This window comes from Sceloporus undulatus, chromosome 1 (assembly GCF_019175285.1).
Source record: "Sceloporus undulatus isolate JIND9_A2432 ecotype Alabama chromosome 1, SceUnd_v1.1, whole genome shotgun sequence".
NCBI lineage: Eukaryota > Metazoa > Chordata > Lepidosauria > Squamata > Phrynosomatidae > Sceloporus > Sceloporus undulatus.
The window spans coordinates 280,400,114-280,415,420 of record NC_056522.1 but is presented as its reverse complement, the minus strand read 5'-3'; the positions used below and the strand labels follow the sequence as shown (position 1 = coordinate 280,415,420).

Sequence of the window (15,307 nt, the reverse complement as noted above, 5' to 3'; positions counted from 1 at the left end):
TCTCACAGACAATATGGATAGATTAATCTATCACTTCCAGTTTCTTTCAATATCTAACTTTTCAGTTGTAAGTTTAGTTTGTCTCAACACAGGATATTTTGAAAGTGTGTATGAAAAGGCTCATGTTCATCCTTTTCTTGGAATAACTGCATTTTTAAACTCACACTTGCCAAATATGCTCCCCCTTTTGAAAGCAATTTGTCCATTATAATGCATTTTTGAATAGATAATTTTCATAAATCCACATACATTTGTGTGCACTTTCTTCTAACATATGCTTTTCTGAATGCACTTTGGATCAATCTCTACCGTAATACAGAAAAATGTAAATTTCTTCTGTGTTCCAGTTCAGAAATAAACTGGACTAGGACTCTGGAAACCCATTGGGTGGCCTTCAACAAGTCACATTCTCTCAACCTCAGAGGAAGGCCATAACAAACCCCCTCTGAACAAATCTTGCCAGGAAAACCAAGAGGTAGGTTCACCTCAGGGTTGACTTGAAGGCAGAAAACAACTATGTATCCACACTCCATAAAATAATAATGTTAAAAAAAAATGCCCATCCTCCAAATCAGCACCAATATGGGAAACAGTTATGTGGCAGGATATGGCTAAGAACTCAGTGCATGGGAAAGGAAGATGAGTGAAATTCCACAGCAGAGTGCTGGAAGCCTGATAGAAGACTGGGGAATCTTGAGAGAGGAAGGAAGCAATTGGTGGAATAGTGATGCAAGGAGGTCTGTACTACAGATGTACTATGCTTCCTGCCTTTTTTCAGTTTGCCTGCCTTTCTAGGCTTTATGTGGGAAAGGTTTCCTTCCTGCTTTTTGTGTGTGTCGTTCATTAGGCACATCTCTTCTCCATTACCTTCAGATAATGTAGGAGAAAATTGTTGTTCCTAAAAAGATTATTTCCATCGTTGGCAAAAACAAAAGCAATGAACTCAAGTGGAACTGAACTGAGAGAAAGATGTAGTTTTAGAAGCACTACTGCTAAAATCAATCTGTAAAAATGCTGTATTAGGATTATGTTGCTCCATGAAAATATGTTATCTTTTAAGATACTGTGTGCTTGCAAGTACTGAGCTGTTTATATGAAATCATACTCTAAGAGAAACTAGCTATTCAGGCCTAAATACCCTAAAGGTGTCAGATCCTGTCTGATCTTTGAAGTTATGCAGGGTCAGCCCTGGTTAGTATTTGGGTGGGAGACTGCCAAAGAATACCAGGTGCTAGAGGCTATGCAGCTCCCTTGGTGATGAACCCTCAGGGGTTCTGCAATGATAGAAATTCTCAAGGCAATATTCTTGTTTGAAGTACTGTGCCCTCATTTTGCCTCCACCTGCCATAGCCATACCTCTGATCATGTATTTAATAAGTTCAAATGAGTTGATTTTCCTTCCTGTTAGATACGTTTTATATCTGAAGACCTTATTTAGCTCATCCATAAGGGTGGGGTATAAATATTTTAATTAATAAGTAAAATAAATAAAATTGTACAGGTTTGTGTTTATCTGTGCATGTACGCATCACATAGCCTATCCTGTGCCTCCTAACTGTCCTCAGGAATGAAGGGATGATCTCGTTCCTCAGTGTGGAATAAGACACAACTGGTATTCCATTCAATTTTTTATGTGGCATGGCTGAGAAAGCACTATCTTGTTTGCTTCTGATTGCAAAATATTTTCAGGAAGCTGAGTTGTTGAACAAATTAAACTGTCACACAGTGAAGTCTTAGCATAGATTGACTACAAAGGGTAGGCCACTCCTCCTTCTGGCCATGTGGGATCTATTTATGTTTCTATCGATCTTTTTGAATTGTTAATAGAATTTAAATTTCATTTCCTGGACTTTATGACCCTTTGTCTCCCAGAACCTATATGGATACCCTTCCATACCAGCTTAACTAAAAACAACAACTTGACAAAAGGCAGACCTGTCGCTCTAACATCATCATAATTTTCTTTCTCCTGTATGATTTTTAACACTTTTGCCTGATGAAGAAGCTTTGAGCTTCAATAGGTTTGCAACATATAGTTTCTGGATTTTGATTTGTCAATAAAGATATCACAGTTTTGTAGATCTGGGATGATTGTATTTTGCTGTATAGCCAACAGAGCTACTCCTGGATATGCTTATAAAGAATAGGATGTTTTACTTCCACAAGGTATTGTAAGAACTGAATCACAGTTTGCCTTGATGTATCAGGAATTCATTCATAACTCCCATCCACCCTTATGATGGAAAATATAAACCACCAGATGTTTTGCATGACAACTCCCACAATACTTTACCAATGGAAGTTGAAGTCAAAAATATCTGGAAGGTCAAAGATTCTTCATCCCTCCTATTCCACAGAGATATGATTAACAGAGGACATTAGGAAGAAAAAAGTTGGAAAAGTTCTGTATGAACTAATATAATTAACTTGCATCTTTTGTGAGGAGGTGAGTAGGTCTTGTGACAGGATATTATATGAACACTGTACTTACAGAAATAATTCTCAGGCCTATATATGGTCCGAGCATTTGAAAGCGGGCTTGGATTTACTTCTCTTTCTTTGTCAAAAGAATATATTCCTTTTCACTGCTTAGCCAAATATTTCTCAGAGAGTCGGGATATTCAAAGCTGGACATCTGGGTAACATGGCAGGGCATGGAAATGTTCAGTTCTCATGGAGCAGAAACTGCATGCACAGTTTCAACTGTACAGCGACAAGCAGTTGCTGGGCTCTTGTAAACATTGCAACTTAGCCAACTCAAACAAAGGACTGAACCCTGCAAAGATTTTGAATCTTTGTGTTAAATTGTTATCTACTCTTTCACAGCAACAAAAATAAATCAAATTAGTTATTAATCTGGACAATAGCCATTCTCCTAAGGTCCAACTGTTGAAAGAAAATAATATTTAAAAGAAAAACATTTTTTTGAAAATCTGAGGTAAAATTTTCAAAATAGCCTCAGGGATGTTTTTCTTTTCTGCATAACAGTCCAGAAAGATATCCAGTTAGTGAAAGTATCAAAATAAATCAAGTATGTCACAGCCTTTCCCACTGGCTCACATACTCATTGCTAGAAAGGCTGCCGATTCAAAAGGTGACTTAGCTAACACTGAAGAAGTTATGCCACACACCACCCATTTAACAATAGGATTACCTGTATTTTCTGTTTAGTTCTAAAAGAACCAAGGGCCAGCACATGATACTGAAGTCATAATTACATGTTTTCCCTCTTCAAATCTTTGTACCTCTGCAACTGGATTTACCAGTGAGGCCTCCTGATGAGGAAAACACACTAAACCAAGCAAAATGCAGAAGTGAGAAAATCTTGTGCTAAGCATAATCAGACATTATGACCATGTTAGGGAGCAGCTTTGCAAATGTGGAGCTGATATATGGCTCAGGTCCAGGTTATTTGAAGGACAGTATTCTCTAAAATGAACCTCCTTGTTTTGTGAGATCTTCTGATGAGATCTTCCTGCTCTCACAGGTATGGGAGCTGAGAAGAGGGCCTTCTCAGTGGCTGCCCCCAGGTTCTGGAACTCCCTTCCCAGTGAAGTTAGGTCGGCACACTCCTTACTATTTTTGTGCAAGTGGATAAACACATTTTCATTCCAGTAGGCCTTTGAGAACTGATTTTAAAGGACAAACAATCCGTGTACAGTCGAAGGCTTTCATGGCTGGCATCCATAGTTTTTTGTGGGTTTTTCAGGTTATGTGGCCATGTTCTATAAGAGTTTCTTCCTGACGTTTCACCAGCATCTCTGGCTGGCATCTTCAGAGAATGTTTGCCTGGAAAGGACTTGGGTACATATACTGTGTGACCTGGAGAGGCAGGAGTGATTAGCATGTGTATTGTTCTGTTGTTGATGGTAGGCCTCAGGGTGGGAGGGTCTGCAAAAGAGGATTAGTGAAGATGCCAGCCACAGATGCTGGTGAAACGTCAGGAAGAAACTCTTTTATATCGTGGCCACATAGCCTGAAACAGCCACAAAAAACAATCCTTATCTAGTGTGCTGGTATTTTATTTGTTGTTGTTTAATGGTGTACGGAGCCCTGGTGGCACAGTGGTTAAATGCCGGTACTACAGCCACTCACTCATAATCACAAGATTGTGAGTTCGATACCAGCTAGGGGCTCCAGAGTCGACTCATCCTGGCATCCTTCCAAGCTCGCTTGTTGGGGGCAATTAGCTTACACATTGTAAACCGCTTAGGGAGTGCTTAAGTGCACTAATAAGCAGTATAGAAATGTACTTGCTATTGCTATTGTATGTTTTATCTGGTTTTAATTTTATGATGAGAGCCAGCATGGTGTAGTGGTTTGAGCATTGGAGGATGACTCTGGAGAACAGGGTTTGAATCCCCACTCAGCCATGGAAACCCACTGGATACCCTTGGGCAAGTCACACTCTCTCCTCCTCAGAAGAAGGCAAAGGCAAGCCCCCTCTGAACAAATCTTACCAAGGAAATCCTGTAATATGTTTGCTTTAGGATTGCTGTAAGTTGGAAATGCCTTGAAGGAACTTTAAAAACTTCTTTACCTATGTATGCTGTGAATTTTCAGTTATGTTTAACTGTTATGACTTTATCCCAAACTGGGGAAAAAGTTAGAAATAATAATAAAGGTAATCATAATCATCATCATCTCCTCCTGTCCCTCCTCCAGTTTGACTCTGATGTGGACACTTACACCATCCCATAGGGCACAGATCTGCAAAAAATTGCATATGCATAGGAACACTATTGAAATGATCACTGCAATTTAAATACAACTATGGGTCTCACTATAAAGCAGAAGATGGACGAAACAACCCATGCAGAGGCTCAGTCTCTTTCCCCATGCTAGAGGGTGGATTCAAACAGAATTCAAACATGACCCTGACTTCACTGAAATCAAGAACTGCCCTCTCTAATATGATGCACATGGCCACCCTGACTGAGAAGAGCAGGTATTTAAATTCAAAGTTAAAAGAAAATTAGGCATCCCTCGAGTGTGCTGATTTTTCAGGCTAAAGAACTTAACAAGACTGTTAGATGGGAAGGAGTTCCTATCTTTTGCCAGACATGTTAATTTACCCTGGAGGGTGCAGGCATCTTGTGAAGTCAGAAGGTGTTAATCCTTGACTGGAACTTTACAAGCCAAAGCTGTCCTTTAATCGTGATCATTTGCCAGTTTGCCAGATGGCATATTCTAAGTGTAGCTCCTCTTAGAAAAGCTACCAGTTGGAACAGAAAATCTCAAATATGAAAACTCATTTTTCTGCATTCATAGCTTGTTTTACTCAACAATACCATTAGCACTGTTAAAATGGACCTTTGGCTATAGGGTAAACAATAAATTGTGTACATATGAAAAACAACTAGCTGTCTAATAGAAAGATGAGCAATAATGAGCATATGGCTGTATAAGCTGATCTTAATGAATGCTACAGCATGATTTTTATATAGATGGATTTTTAATATCAGGCTAAGGAGGAGAACGACAAGAGAAAAGCACAACTGAGATCTGTCTGGTTTTAATTCTTTCTTTTTTTATCTGTAAAAAATAAAGAAGAGGGAGAAGGAACTTCAAACAACATGTCATGCTGTTCATAGTGTAGAAGCTAAAATTATTGTTCTCTGACATACAAGAGTGGATTTCAAAATGTTGTTTCCAAAATAATTTCACGATCTCAACTTGCTTGCATAATCTAAAGGGGAAAAAAAATCCCCAATCCAATATTCAAGACCAATCCAATATTCTTTTAGAGCAATGTTGGGCATCATCGAGGGTTGCTATATGAAATACAACACAGGGCTCCTGTACATTTAATAGCTTGTAGAAGAAGGGAACACCAACTGAAATTTCTCTCCTACACAGCTATTAAAGTTAGAGGAGTCTTGATCTGGCAACTCTACCACCATCCTTGTTTTAGGGCTTAACTAACTAACGTAGCGGTTTGAGTACTGGAGAATAGGGTCCAAATCTCCACTCTGCAAGCTACACAGTTTCAGCTCTAGAAGAAGGTAAGGGCAAACCTACTCTGAACAAATTATCTCAAGAAAACCCTTTGATAGGTTTGCCTGGGGGTCACCATAAGTCAGAAACAACTTGAAGGCACACACAAGCTGAAGTGAAAACAGACCCAGGCACAGAAACAAGCCTGCTGCCCAATCCCTAGTTCAAGTGTCAGGGTCAGGTTCGGAAAAGGGGGATAGAGAGCAAGAGAGGGAGAGCACAGAATGGATGGACAACCTTGGAATCACTTTTTCAAAACTGCTTACCTCCTGCATGCATCTGAAGCAGCCTCATTTCATGAAAATGTTCAAAAATTACTTGGAAAATGAAGGAGGGAGGGTGTCAAGCAGCTCACTTTCCTCTCCAGGGCTTCATGAATTGCACCCCTGCTTTATAATTGACAGAACCTGACCTGGAGTACCCTGGAGTGTAGGGTTGCAAAGTTTTCAAAACAGTAATAAGACAGTCAAAATTCATGACATGCAGGGTGACTATTAGGAAGTGGCAATAATAGAATTGATTAGTCTTTAAGGAGCCACAGGACTGTTGCTTCAAACTACCAGCCCATCTACTGAATTCCTGTTTCTGGCCTGAGTGCTACCACTCAAATTATCAGAGTCAAGTTACCTATTAAGTTGCAAAATAGGTTATCGGGTGTTACTGTGTACATCCCTCCTCCTTTAGGAACCTTGCCTAGCAAATAGCAAGTCAGTGGCTGGGCAATATAAAAATAAAACTAATTTGGAGACTTTGCAGTTCAAATACAAGCCGGGGCAAGGCTATCCAGAATATGTGAGATATGCATAAATAAGGCCTGTCTCCCATCTCACAAGAGAAGGCCTAGCATAAAAGTCCTGGGCTCCTGTGAGATCTCAAATCCTGCAGAAACCTCCAAGACCCTGGGGATGATGTGATAGGAGAACAGGCACCACAAGGGGGAAAGTAGGTACTAGTTACACTTGCAAATGATCCCCCAGTGTGTGTAGTGCAATTTTAGCGCCATGTCTTGGCCTTACACCCCAAAATACAGGACCATTGAGACCCTGTTTAATAGTTATATGGGATAAGCTTTTCAACATTTAAATAAAAGAAATCCCTCACAATAAGGGACATCTGGCAATCCTACATGTTGTGGTGGCACCATGCCTATTGGCATCTTCAACTATATATGAAATAGACCCCAGCAAGTTCTAATGTAAGAGACTGCATCTGCTTAACCTATTTCTATTCAGAAGGGAGTGCTTGTGGTTTGTAACTTTAGAGATGTTTATGCAGGTGAGTATGTGGAGAATTAGCAGTAAGGGAATATTCTAAAATCCGGCACCGCCATACCATTAGTTCACTCAAAGTCCAACCCTACTAAAAGTATCAAAGGGGAATAAGATGATGCAGCATGGGATGATTTTCTGGCTGTAAATTTTATTTTAAAGCTCTAAGGAGGTACCCTATACCATATTGAAAGTAAAATACAGGACACTATCCCATGCAATTAAATTCAACTTAGATTGATCTCGTAGGTTCCCGTTTCAAATTTTCAGATTTCCATTTGTAACAAGGAAAGCAGAATAGAGTGGCACTAGTCAAGGAAGCCACAGCCCTAAGTTTGAAAGACCTGAGCTGGGCTTGTGATAACAGGATGACCTGAAAGTCTCTCACTCATAGGGTTGCCTAAAAGAAATCTGTTACTTTTTAAAAAAATAATGTTTACTTTTAAAAGTCATTATAAAAGTGATATATAAAAGTAACATGTCATTGTTAAAAGTAACTTTTAAACAGTAATGTCCCAAGTTCTAACTGGTCATTCTTCTCCCTGAAGTCTCTCAAGTTCCCCGCTGCAGAGTTTCTTAATAAAGGCCTGAGAAGCTGAGAAGTGGGCTGCTGGAGTAGTTTGCCAGATTAGTCCTGTTCTCCAATTAGCCCACCCACAGCAATTCTTGGCACACATGTACAAAATCCAGTTTTTCCTAAAACTGCAGAGTAAAAACTGAGTTTTAAACATTCATATTAAAGTCTGAAAGAAGCAATTTTACTGTGAAGCAGGGTGCGTGTCATGTGTTCCTACAGATCTGGGAAACAAAGTGAATACAGTCAGCCCTCTGTATCCACAGATTCTTTGTTCACGGATTCAACCATCCACAGCCTGAAAATATGTTTTAAAAATATAAGTGCCCAAAAACAAACCTTGATTTTGCCATTTTATATAAGTGATACCATTTCACTATCCATTGTATTTAATGGGACTTGGACGTCCATGGGTTTTGATATCCATGGGGGTCCTGGAACCAAAGCCCAGCAGATACCAAGGGCATTTTTTTTTTTTTTTTTTTGCCTACAGACAAGGCTTTTCAGAGAGTGCAGAGAAAGGAGAGAGTCACAAATTCCCTTGTACAGCCTTCTTTTCCACTGCAGCTAGTGCTTGAGTCAATCCATAGTTCCAAGCAGTTTATCTTAGAGCAAGGAGTCAAGTGTTAACATTTAAACAGTGGCAGAATGACATCAATTTGTTAAATTGTTATTAGAGGCTTGGTGAAGAGGACAAGAATCACCTCCTCAAGATACGGCCTTCATTTGAAGACAGCCATTACACACAGAAATTGGAGCAATCTGTGTTCATTTGGTACATTAATGGGCTTTTGTCCCATCTAACAACCATGGAGATGCAATGTTCAAGGCCATTATGTTCACATGTAATAAGAAAGAAATGAAAATCAATCATTGCTAGGGTAAGAAATGTCAGTTCAGCCAAGCTGGAACATTAGTAACTACAGCAAAATCAAAGCTTGTGCAATACACGCACAGGTTGGGCTAACACACTAGTATCTCTGACTAGTATCTCTGCAGCAGTCTTGAGCTGCATCTGCACTGCAGAAATAATCCAGGTTGACACCATTTTAAATACCATGGCTCAGTGCTATGGAATCCCAGGAACTGTAGTTTGTTATGGCACCAGAGAGTTCTGACAGAAAAGGCTAAATTTCTCATAAAACTACAGATCCCAGAATTCCATAGCATTGAGCTAGGGCAGTTAAAGTGGTGACAAACTGGATTATTTCTGCAGTGCAGACAGCCCCTTAGAAACCCAGGCATCTAATACAGTTTAGCCATTCCATAAGACACCCCCTGACAAGGAATATTAGGTGTCTTGATAAACATTAGAAGAATTACTCTTAAAATTTGGTACCAGTATCAGAGTAACAAAATTTTTACATTAGCTATTTAAATTACAGTCGGTCCTTCTTATACACGGATTTTTTATACACGGATTCAAGCATACACGGTTTGAAAATGTTCCAAAAAAGTATAAATTTACCTTGATGTTCCATTTTTTATAAGGCACACCATTTTGCTATGTCATTATATTTAATGGGACTTGAGCATACACGGATTTTGTTATACACTGGGGATCTTGGAACCAAACCCCAGCGTATAACAAGGGTCCACTGTACTACCCAAACCGACCATTAAAACAAAAACAACAGTAAAAAAAAAATTTCTTTTCATCCTATGCTATCTGAATATACAGAGCATCAGCAGACAGCAAACTAGGTAAGAGACAGACAGACATCCTTGCTCCCTCCCTTATGCCACTAGTGAAAAATAAAATTTCAATAGGCTTCTAGGAACTTACTGAAATTAACTTTGATACATTTTTACTGTGATTGCATGTTTTACTGTATTGGTTTTAACGTGTGTGTGTAAGTGTGTGCAGAATTTTATCCTGGTTTATCCCGGGTCTATTCCCATTGGATATTCACACAGCCAACAATGTGAATCTTTTAGGAATACTCAGAGGGGAACCCCCAACCGATTATCCTGGGTTAAGTGAGTTTTTTTGGCAGCCTCCCTGAAAACATACTCAGGTGCATTTGAAATGCATGTGAACAACAAAGATTCAGCCCACTTTCTACCAGGATTATTTCACTGTCTAAATAACCCCCTACTGGGCTACTCCATTTGGAAAAGGAAGCAGGGTAGGGAGGCAGTGAGCAGGTTTGCCTTCTTGGTTTTTCTGGCAAGCCCTAGTTGCCAAACTTCAGTTTGTTTGTTTTCGGTAGACAGAAAAGTTTAAAAGTTTCTCAGTTACTTTGCCATCTCAAATGGAAAAGAAATCACATTGAAATGTTTACCCTTTCTCTGTCTCACCTGATCACAGGAGGTAGACTGATGTTTCCCCGTACAAAAAGGTAAGCAAAGGGCATCTAAGCCACACCTAAAGCACACCCACAAAACAGCACCTGATCACCCAAAATTGGTACAAAACAAATTGAACTTTCACACTTGACACTGTAGCAGTAGTGGAAAAGGAGGTCATAAATTGATTTACGCTTTCCAAATGGTCTCCCATCATATGACAAGTCATAGCCAAAGACCCTGCTGTAATTACCTATCTTGTGTGATATGTTCCTGAGATGGCGGTGGTGTGGTGGTGGTAATATTAATATTAATATTAATGTTGTTGTTTCTTCCATATGTGACTCGGGCAGAAAATGCATTCCCAATAAGGCACTGGAAATTTATGGAGAGCCAAAATAAAGGTAAAGGGTTCATTAAAAAAACTAACTCTATACAATTCAATACTGGAATTAAGTCTTGAGAAAACCTGATCATAAAATATGAGAGCTAGCCTTCAAACTAATTGGTGTTCAAACTACTATTCCAAAAACTGACCTGTTGAGAGGGAAGAGCATACCATGGCACATTATCTGCATATAAGTAGTGTGGCCTACAAAAGGAGATGCACATGTGAAACAAAATATATGAAAGTTTAATGTCTTCAAAATGAAGACATAGGCTCGTTACACACGGGCACCCTAGGATGGACTCAGTCCGTGCTAGGGTTAGAAAGGGGAGTCTCTTCCAGACGCCCCTAACCCTAGCACAGACTGAGTCCGTAACAAATGGTGGCGGCCGTTCCACATGGCCACCGCCATTTTGATGTAACGGACGCTCTGCGTTCGCATGCCGCACAACAGAAGTGATGCCGTGAGTGTGCGACTAGCACCTCGCGGCGTCTCTTCCGGGCTGCAAGAAGGAGCGCAATTTTCACGCTCCTTCTTTGCTGCGTCCGGGAACCGCGCTGTTTGGCTGCTGTGGTTCCTGGACGCAGCAACCGGCGGAGGCAGCAGACCGCTGCAATACAGCGGTCTGTAACGCACCATAAATAGCTCAAATATTGTGTGTAGCAAAGTGATGGTGCTTTTTTTTATGTGTTTTATTATTTTATTGTTCCTTGTGACAGCTCTTAGATGTAAAAAAACTCATGACAGACATGTACTAATGTAAATAAAAAACTGAAACACTGCAAGATACTACAGTAAAAAGGCTGCTCTTTGTTGAAAGCACCAGCAGGTTATTCTTAAAGGTAAAATAAATATGCCAGAAACATTAAGTTCATTTCTATCTAGCCAAGAGGAAAGCAAAAGCCACTCCTGTATGTTTATATAACCAAAAGCTTAGGGTGGAGATTCAAAGAATTTTCTGCAGACAGTAGAAATATGTTGTGGAAATAAATCCAACATATGCAAGAGTCCCCCCTCCCCTACAGTGTGGTCTAGTCACATCAAAAATAACACTTGAGAGACAGGACTTAGAACGCTTTGATAAAGTCATCCAGATGTTGAACAATTTCTTCTTGCTCTAGGCACAGCTGCTGCTACTATGTTGGTTGGGACTGAGTATATGGGAAGGCTTGTGATCGGTCAGCAGGCACAAAAGTCCTTAAGGTGGGGGAGGATTTGTTGGCCAGAATCAGGAATCAAATGAGAGGAAAAAGAGTAGAATTTCTTACTGGGGCCCTACCTGCTAACCACTGTTTTAAACAGTCTAACAAAGAGGAACCCAATAAAAGTGATTAAGGGAAGGATTATTTCTTTAACGGCTTCCTTTGCTTTCTCTGCAATCAATCAATAGTGGGAAAACAGAATGGGTTCATAGTGAAGACAAAGGGTGATATAACTCCCTCTCTGCAAATGGTAATAGGAAGGGGAGAATGGGATCCCAGAGAGGAGGTCCCAGAGTGTGATATCTCTGATGCCCCATTCATGGGCTTTTTCATACTACACAATTATAGCACCATGATTCCACTTTAACTGCCATCAGAGGTGTGGTTGGGGCTGACAAAATGAGGGCCCCAAACTTCTAGCAATGCAGTGAGTTACTGAAAATCATATATTTGCTTTGTTTACTTTCCCTTGATATCTTTGCCTGTCCTTTTTTTCACTGGTTGCCTAAATTCTGTTTTTAAAATGCTCAACTGCAGTTTTAAGTTACTGAAATACTAGGAATTTGGAGTCTGAAAGAACATTTCTTATGGGGGGGGGGCAATGCTTTCATTTTTCTTGTCCCATAACCATACCCTCCATGGTGACATCTCATGGAATCCTGGGATCTGTAGTTTGCATATGCATGACACTAGAGCTCTTTCTAAACATCCCTCTTTCTAAATTCTAAACATCCCTCCTTAAACTGCAAATCCCAAGACTCCATAGGATGTTGATAGGGCAGTTAAAGTGGAATCATGGTGTTATAATTGCACAGTGCGAAAGGTCCCATAGTCAGAGGGTTTGCGTTAAGTCACAAATAAGCTATGTAGGCTGCTTTCCCTTTGCCCCAGTCAGGGTATTATGTGCCCAAACTGGAGCTAGTAGATTCTGGTTCTCTCAATCTCTCCTTCACACACATATACACACACTCACCCACTAGAGATATTACCTGTAGCATGAAGATCATGCACAATCCCATCATCTCGATAAGAGGTAGACAAGATGATGGACTGACAATGTGAAATGGATACCTCTGTCTCCTGACAAAGGTAGGGGACTTCTGCTAAAAAAGTTCTCAGGAATAAGAGCAGTCGATTACCACTAGTTTAAATTCTGGGCCAAAGATGGTTGGGTGGAAGGAGGCAGCCTTCCTCTTACTTGGCCTGATACAAGTATGAAATCCAGTGTAGTTGAAGGGATGTGCTGTTAGAAATTCTGTCTATCCCTATCATCTGTTTGCTGCACCATTACAAATAAACACGCTTAAGAACAGGTCAATAAAGGAAAGATGGTTTTACCTGAAAGTACTTTTGCCCATCGTGCTTTAAGGCAGAGGTAGAGAATGCATGGGCCTCCAGATTTTGGGCTGCAGCTTTGTAACAGCCTTAGGCAGCACGATCAATAGGGATGGATTATAAGAGCTTTGGTTCAACAACATATGGAGGACCACACAATCCCCAATCGTCCTTTAAGCCATCTTTAAGCCAAGACCCTAAATCTTGTTTTTGTACAGATTAATATGGTATCCATTTCTAAAATGATTTTACAGAAAAAAGATGCCTTTTCTTGAAAAGTAATAGTGATAAAATGGAAAGAGACTCACATTTATGCAAGACAACAACCTGCAGAAAAGAAAAGTGGTGATTTGCAAAGTGATGATTCAAATGCATTTTTATGTTTCACCAAAGTAAGAAGACACAACATAGAGCCTCCTATATGCGCCCCCAGAAGAAGACATGGTCTGCCTGGCTCAGCATAGCCTCTAAATGCAATAGAAGTGCTCTCCACACTTCTAGAGAGCATTTAGGGGCAAAATTATTTTTGAAAAACAAAAGCCATTTTTTTTACCCAGGGGGGCCTTTGGGCCACAAAACTGATCCCTGAGGGCTGCATCTGGCCTGCATCTGGCACTTTGCTCACCCCTGTTCTAGAAAGATGGAAGGCACCATTAAAGCCGCATGTGACAAGCAGTGAAAAACAGTCCAAAACATTATGATCAAACAATTCTTTTAAGATGCCTTTAAGGTATAGAGTAAACTAAGTACAACTAGATCACAAATTAGCAGCTCATGAGAATCTCAGCAGTTTCAATGTTTGAACTTTTCTGTTGTACAGAACTCAGTATGCTTTAAAAGGAAGAGAAGATGCAATACTGTTTATACAGAACTACATTTATTTGTTTACAGCTTAACTAAAAAGTTTTAACATTCTCTGTGTGCAAAATACAAGTTTCCAAGTGATGGTTTTAAATACATACTAATTTGTTTTTTTAATTTATTTTTTAAAAAATCCACCCTAATAAAAATTTTAAGTTCCAGAGGATTGTTTTTGTTTTTGAAATGTTTAGGAGAAGAGGGACAGAATCCTCCTTGGCATTGCTTAAGAGATGAAGGATCTGCAACAGAAATGAAGAAAGTGTAGCAGTAGACAGAGAGACAGACTTTTTTTTTACAAGCTTAAAATTGCTGAAACATGCAAAGACCTTAAGTTAATCACAGCAAACAAGAACCACTCTGTTAGGAAATACCTCTTTCCTTTCCAGATCATACTTTTTTGATGAAAGGGGAGATGAGAATGAAGAATGAAGAATCGCTGCATCTCATTTACTTAACATGCAGGCATGGAAAGCCTAATTTAAATGTACTGTATAATGTACAAATGTTGCAAATAATTTATAGAGACTGGTACAGGTAAATACCCTTTTCTTAAAAGAAACAGCTTACCCCTTAATCCTAATGTTGCCCTCTTTCTGATCCTCCAATAGCAATGGGATTACTGTACTGTGCCACAAAAATCCTTTTTAGGAGGAGAAAATCACATGTGTCCCCCCCAAAAAAAAACCTCACAAGAATTCTGTATTCCTGTATAGAAGGGAAGAAGATATGATGATGATGATGATGATGATGATGATGATGATGATGATGATGATGATGATGATGAAAAATGTACTGGGGGACTGCTGCCAGAATTGGGTAGACTTGAATTTATTTTTCTTTACTTTTTGAAGGATACAAGATTTTTAACCTCATATAGTGGTTAGTGTATCACTACTGGTATCACTAGTACTGCCCAGTAGATGCTAACGACAATACCACAATAATGGAGCATTTCATTAGTAATGCTCCAAAGGCCTATCAGCAAGACACTTGGAGAAGTCTCAGTAGTGTGGGGAAAAGAAGAAGAACTGGCTTAGCAGTGATAGTAGTGCAATTACATACCCATGCCATGCTAGGAGGAAGACATGAATGCTTCTATATCTGAAGTGAACAAGAGATCATGAAATTTTATACTATTCTAAAAATGGATAGGCAACAGGGCTCTGTGATATTTTTGCTATTTAAAAGTCTTTGAAAAATTGTCTAATCTCTGAAATAAATATCAACTGCAGATGCCCTAGAAGTGAATTATGCTTGTCTGGCAGATGTGTTTTGATGTCCATAATCTTAATGTCACATTTTTTGGAACTCAATCGCTATATGGTAAGATTAGATTCAAAATTGACAGTGAATCTATACATTCCTACATTTGAACATACTTTGTCAGAATGA

At 39.5% G+C, this 15,307-nt stretch overlaps 1 protein-coding gene across 1 annotated transcript in view; it reads right to left on the bottom strand.

Annotated features, from left to right (window-relative positions):
* MICAL2 (microtubule associated monooxygenase, calponin and LIM domain containing 2) overlaps positions 1 to 15,307 on the bottom strand; it is a 189,584-nt gene that overhangs the window by 52,837 nt on the left and 121,440 nt on the right. The window contains exon 26 of the mRNA XM_042459493.1: positions 12,709 to 12,799. Within this exon, the coding sequence (XP_042315427.1) occupies positions 12,709 to 12,799 (91 nt within the window). The remainder of the gene's footprint in view (positions 1 to 12,708; positions 12,800 to 15,307) is intronic.